General features: G+C 39.7%; 1 protein-coding gene across 3 annotated transcripts in view; it reads left to right on the forward strand.

The window, feature by feature from the left end:
- IMMP2L (inner mitochondrial membrane peptidase subunit 2) overlaps window positions 1–2,488 on the forward strand; it is a 941,241-nt gene extending 938,753 nt beyond the window's left edge. For all 3 annotated transcript variants that reach the window (XM_043872109.1, XM_043872107.1, XM_043872106.1), the window contains one exon: window positions 1,746–2,488. In XM_043872109.1, coding sequence (XP_043728044.1) covers window positions 1,746–1,883 — 138 coding nt within the window. In that variant the 3' untranslated portion in view covers window positions 1,884–2,488. The remainder of the gene's footprint in view (window positions 1–1,745) is intronic.
- Window positions 2,489–6,653: the final 4,165 nt, after the last annotated feature.

Here is a 6,653-nt window from a genome sequence, read left to right on the forward strand (position 1 = left end):
TATGATAATTGTTTTCCTCTTTCTGACTTTACTCTGTATGACAGACTCTAGGTTCATCCATATCTCTTCAACAAATGACCCAGTTTTGTTCCTTTCTATGGCTGAGTAATATTCCATTGTAGATGGGGAATGTGGGAGGGGGGGCCAAGAGGAGGAGATATAAATATACATATAGCTGATTCACTTCCTTGCATAGCAGAAACTAACACAAAATTGTAAAGCAATTATCCTCCAATACTTGATGGTTTCCCTGGTGGCTCATGTGGTAAAGAATCTGCCTGCAATGCAGGAGACCTGGCTTTGATCCCTGGGTCAGGAAAATTCCATGGAGAAGGGCATGACAACCCACTCCAGGATTCTTGCCTAGGAAATCCCATGGACAGAGTGGCCTGCTGGGCTACAGTCCATGGGATTGCAAAGAGTTGGATGTGACTGAGCAACTAACACTTTGGCTTTGATTTTTGATAACACCAACAAAGGATACAGATTTCCACGCCCTCCATCAGACCTGTGAAGGGTAATCTCTGAGCGTAGGGCCTAGCTCTGCATTTTCATCAGGTTTCCCACAGTCTTTTGAGCACTGAATTTCATGTCCCTGACACATCTTTAAGGGCCTCCTCCTTCTCAGGACTCAGTCTTACAACCTCTAGGGAAAGCTCCCTTCCCTTATCTCCTCTTCCACCCTGGTACATCCTTTTACCATCTGCAGTGATCTTCATAGATTTTCCTCCACTTATGATGGGGTTATGCCCTGAGAAGCCATTGAAGGTTAAAAACATTTTAGGTAAAAAGACTGCACTTAATTCATCTAACCTATCTTAAACGTGCTCAGAACATTAAACATTAGCCTACAGTGGGAAAAGTTACCTAACAAAAAGCCTATGTTGTAATAAAGTACTGAATATCTTATGCAAGTTATTGAATACTGTACTGAAAGTGAAAAACAGAATGATTGTAAGTGTATCGGTTGTTTACCCTTGGGATTGTTTGGCCCAAAGCCACTGCCCAGCATTACAAGAGAGTATCAGTATCATATTGTATATTGCTAGCCTGGGAAAAAATCAAAATTGGAAGTATTGTTTCTAGTGAACACATCTCACTTTCACACATCATAAAGTCAAAAAATCCTGAGTCAAACCATCATCAGTTGAGGACCACATACTGGATTTTCCCCTTGTTTCCCACCTTCTCCATGAGCACTGAATTTCACATTGTTCCATGTACTCTGTGGAAGCACCTTACCCAGTCTCACACCTAACTCCTGCTACTCATCCAGTAGGTGGGACAGTATTTCTTTTTTAAACAAAATATAGATTTTTTTAAAGGTATCTCTGCTCCCCACCCCACTCAAATGCCTCTCTGAGATACCGGGAGCTCTGGCAGAAACTCTGAGAATGTAAACCAGATCCATACTCACTGGGGTTTGCAGCCTCTAAAGCAGGACTCTTAAGCCCTAAAGCCAGCCTCCATGGCTTGGTGGCTATGTGACTTAAGGAAATGGCAGCCTACTCCAGTATTCTCTTATGCAAAAAAGGGGATAATATCAGTACCTACCTCAAAAGGTTGTATTAAAGGTATTTACATATATAAAGAACCTAGAAAAATCCCAGTAAGTGTTTATTCTCTTAATCATCATCTTTCCATGGACTATCAGACCTGGATCAAATTCTGCTTTCAAAATGTTAATGATGAGCCTATATAAAAGAATATCTTTCTTGCTTTCTTTGTGTCTCTCGTGAGTTCAGGTTTCCCTAGGACTCCTGCATGCCCATGCTACACATATCCTGTGGCCTCCAGAGCGCTGGCAGAAATTAGAGTCTGTTCTTCCTCCAGAGCGCTCACCGGTTCAGAGTGAAGAGGACTGCCTTCAAGGATCCCTCTAAGCTACTGCCACGGGGAGGCACCGCGGCCACCAGTCCCTGAAGTGGGCTGAAGAACAGCACTGAAAAGGGCAAAGCTTCTTACAAGAAATATTTCTATCTCATTAAGATGATCTGTATTATTAGAGTTTTAAAATATTAAACAGTATTAAATGATACCTGATTTTATGTTAAATTGTAATACAGTGTTTAATGTCCCCAAAATGCAGACTTTTAGAAATATGAAAATTTTATTCCCAAATGTCTCAAGGGGGATACATTTTGGGTTTTTATGCATACATGTTCTATTCATTGTTAGATTTTGATTTGGGAGCTTTCTGCTGGAAGAATGTGAAAACTAATATTTGATGAAAGTAGATAACTATTCGTTTACTCTTAAGACGGAGCATGAAGAAACATTATACACATAGTGATAGGAATAACATTATAATTGACAGTATCTACAATGCAGTGACTGCAAGTTAGGAAGAACAGCAAACTATGATGCAAAAATAAAACATTGATTCGTTCATGTACTGTTTTGGGTGTTTAACATTAAACCGGTAATAGTCCATTAATAAAGAATATATTCTTTCTTTTTGGAAATAAAGAATTAAAATGTTGGGGAACCAGGTCTCTCAGTATTTTTACACAACCAAATCTTTCTTCCTGGCTCTCTTTTAATCCAAAATCTCTTAGTAATCTCATGCCTATTCACACTGATGAGTAAACCTATCTTTCAGTATTTGGCCACTATTTGGTAAAATGTTCTGAGTGACATGGAAAAATCACTTCAACCAAGTCTGATTGTTTTTTTTCCCTCCTAGTGATTTTTCAGTGCTCCTGTCTATAGTTCTGAAATCACCTACTAAACAGGGGGGCAATCCTGACAGATTTTATCATTGTAGAGCTAAGAAGGTAGATTCTCCATATGCAAGCCTGCGTTTATGAAGCCTTTCTTTTTTTTTCCTCCCATTGGCTGGAGGTTTGTGCTTGTGGAAACTGCATCTCTAGATCAATCTCCTCTGCATGCCTGGCCTCGTTTCCTTTTGTTTCATCAGCAGATAAGATGCCAAACAAGAACTGACCATCTTGCAAATGTGGACGCAAACTCATTATTAGCTAGCAGACACAGAAAGAGCAACCACAAAAAACATATGCATATTGAGAGCATATGTTACTAATAATGATTCATTAGCATCATAATAGCTAGTTCAACGCACATCAGTGAATACTTATACACTAAGATTGGTCAACATTATCATTTAAAAAAAAAGACCTGCTTAATATCTCTTGATGAATCTATATTATCCTTATGAGTTCTTCTTTTCCATTTCCCTCTCTTCCCCAACATAAGCTTCACACTCTGGCCTTTAACTGCAAATTACCAAATTCTCATTGCTATTTCAAGGCTTGTAACTTTTTTCCCTTGGTAAAGTGCATCCCCTAGGATTATCTGTAAAATATTGAGTGCACAAAAGTATTAACCCTTTAGTTGCTAGAACATAGGAAAGTCCAGGGACTATGGAAGATAGGATTGGGGGAGATAATGAAGCGAGATAGAGAACAAATAAAGGGGTACCTGGATTAGCTGCTACTTATCCTGCTATGACTTCCCTGGTGGCTCAGATGGTAAAGTGTCTGCCTGCAATGTGGGAGACCTGGGTTCAATTCCTGGGTTGGCAAGATCCCCTGGAGAAGGAAATGGCAAACCACTCCAGTACTCTTACTGGAAGATTCCATAGACAGAGGAGCCTGGTAGGCCACAGTCCATGGGGTTGCAGAGAGTCATACACAATGGAGCAACTTCACTTTCACTTATCACTTTATCCTGCTGTGGAAGAATTTGATATTTTAACAGTTCAGCAAACTGTGTGTCAGCCTTATTACCTTATTGACTGACTGTGTTTTCCTATTCCAACTATTAATTCAAGATTGTAAATCTTAAGACAGGAGACAAATGCTCTTTCTATTTACTTTTGTATTCTCAAACCATCTAGCATATAACCAACAGAGTTAATATGTGATGCTTGTTGAACAACTCAGCTCATAAGCTACCTCCTCAAAGATGCAACTCTTGGCAGAGATTATAACTGTGTTACCTAGTATGTACTTTCATGAGTCCATCAATCACTCTAAATACTAAGAAGAAAGAGTTATTAACTGTCCACCACTCCCAGGGCACAGCAAGAAGTCATAGACCCAGGAGCCCAGTCTTTCTGTGAAAGAGGCCTATTAGCTTATATTCATAGCTATGATCCAAGGGTCAGGCTTCTAACTAAACATGTCTAAGAGGTAATCCTTTCCAGAGACCTCAGAGGGCAGGCACTATCATGGCACTCTCTGTCTGTTACATTCCAGAGCACCAGTATCTCCCAGAGAAGAACCGTACACATGTCTGCTGCCCTTGTTTTTTGTGACTGCCACTCTTGGGACACCCTTTGATCCCCTGACTCTGATGGCCAGCAGTGCTAGCATTCATGTCCCACAGAACTAACAATTGAAGAATCGCTTCTTGGCTGATTGTCACCCCTGGGCAAGGCACAGACAGGTGCCTAAAATAGATGACCACTCTTTCTGGGAAAGTGGCCCATTTGCTTGACCTGGAACTTTGGTCTGAGGGGCAGGGGTCTGGTTTGGCACACATCTAGGGGCCTTCTGAGATAAGGACACCAGGATAGAGGTGGGTGGGTGCCTTATTTGTGCTCTCCCTCTGCTTCATTCCAGGTTGCCAACATCTTCCAGAAGAAAGCTTGTATGACACTCTGATCTTTGTGACTGCCACACAAGAGACCCCTCTAGATTGCATGACTCTGGAGGACAGTAAAATTTACACTTGTGATCCCAAGGACTGTATGCATTTACATACTTTAAAAGCTGCTGCATGAAGGCCTAGCTTCCAAACCACTTGAATTTAGGTGCTGACTGATATCCTCCCCTCCACTGACAGGTCTTGGCACATCCTCAGCTAGCAAGAGCCACTAAATATAAGACAGACTGCAGGGACAATCACAAAGGATTGAGAAATAACTAACACTAAGGCAGAGCAGAACAATAAGGTTTATCTCCTTCACATGGCTACTCCTTTAAGACTGGTAGACATGGTTGTTTTATTGAGTGCATAGAAACCAACATGGAGAGTCAAGGAAAATGAAGAAATAGGAATATATTCCAAATGAAAGAACAAAATAAAACCTGAGAAAAAGTCGATAATGAAACAGATAAATAATTTACCTAAAAAAGTTTTCAAAATAGTGGTAATAAAGATGGTCCCCAAACATGGGAGAAGAATAAATGACCACAGAACTTCAACAAGGAGACAGAAAATATAAGAAAGTAAAGCAAAGAGAAGTCACAGAGCTAAATACAATAACTGAACTGAAAACTACACTAGAGGGATTCAATAGCAGACGAGACAGATGAAACAGATGAAAGGGTCAATGGAATTGAAAGCAGAGCAGTGGAACTCACACAATCAGAGCAGCAAAAAGAATAAAGAATGAAAAAGTGTGAAGATAGTTGAAAGGGATTATGGGACATCATCAAGCAGACCAATGTTTACATTATAGGGGTCCTATAGATGACTTATTTGAACAATGGCTGAAAAATTTCCAAACCTGAGGAAGGAAACAGACATCCAGATGCAGGAAACCTAGAAGTTCCAAAAAAGATGAACCTAAAGAGACCAAAACATGTTATGATTAAACTGTCAAAAGTAAAGACAAGAAGAAAATCAAAGCAGCAAGAGATAAACAACCTGTTATACAGGGGAAATCCTGTAAGTTTGTTAGCAGGTTTTTCAACAGAAACTATGTAGGCCAGAAGGATGTGACACAGTATACTTGAAATCCTGAAAGAAAACAAACAAAAACTTCCAACCAATAATATTCTACCTGGCAAAGTTGTTGAAGGAGAGGGAAAGAGTTTTCCAGACAAGCAAGAAGTAAAGGAGCTCAACAGCACTAAACAAACTTTACAAGAAAAGTTAAAGTGACTTCTTTAATCTAAAATGAAATGGTACTAATTAGTAACAGGAAAACATGAAAGTATAAATCTCATGAGTGAAGTTAAATATATAGTAAAATTCAGAATAATCTAATGTAAAGGTGGTAGATGAATCACTTATAAAGCTAGTATGAAGGTTAAAAGACAATGCTAAGAAAAATAACTATTAGCTACAATAATTAAAGGATACCCAAGATTAAAAAAGAATTGATACTTTTGAATTGTGGTGCTAGAGAAGACTCATGAGAGTCCCATGGATTACAAGGAGATCAAACCAGGCAATCCTAAGGGAAATCAACCCTGAATGTCCATTGGAAGGACTGACAGTGAAGATGAAGCTCCAATACTTTGACCACCTGATGCAAAGAGCCAACTCATTGGAAAAGACCCTGATGTTGGGAAAGATTGAAGGCAAAAGCAGAAGAGGGCAGCAGAGGATGAGAAGGTTAGATAGCATCACTGACTCAATGGACGTGAATCTGAGCAAACTCCAGAAGATAATGAAGGACAAGGAAGCCTGGCAGGCAGCAGTCCATGGGGTCACAAAGAGTCAGACATGGTTTAGCAACTGAACAACAACACTGAGATTGTCTATATTAGCTAAATAAAATGTCTATACATCCACAGCAATATATAGATTTACTGCAATCCCTATGAAAGATGCATGAATGGCATTTTTCACAGAACTAGGACAAATACTTCCAAAATGTGAATCCACAAAAGATTCTGAATTGCCAAAGCAATCTTGAGAATAAAGAACAAAGCTGGAGGTTTCACACTTCCTGACTT

The sequence above is a fragment of the Cervus elaphus genome, chromosome 18 (genome assembly GCF_910594005.1).
Source record: "Cervus elaphus chromosome 18, mCerEla1.1, whole genome shotgun sequence".
Taxonomy (NCBI): domain Eukaryota; kingdom Metazoa; phylum Chordata; class Mammalia; order Artiodactyla; family Cervidae; genus Cervus; species Cervus elaphus.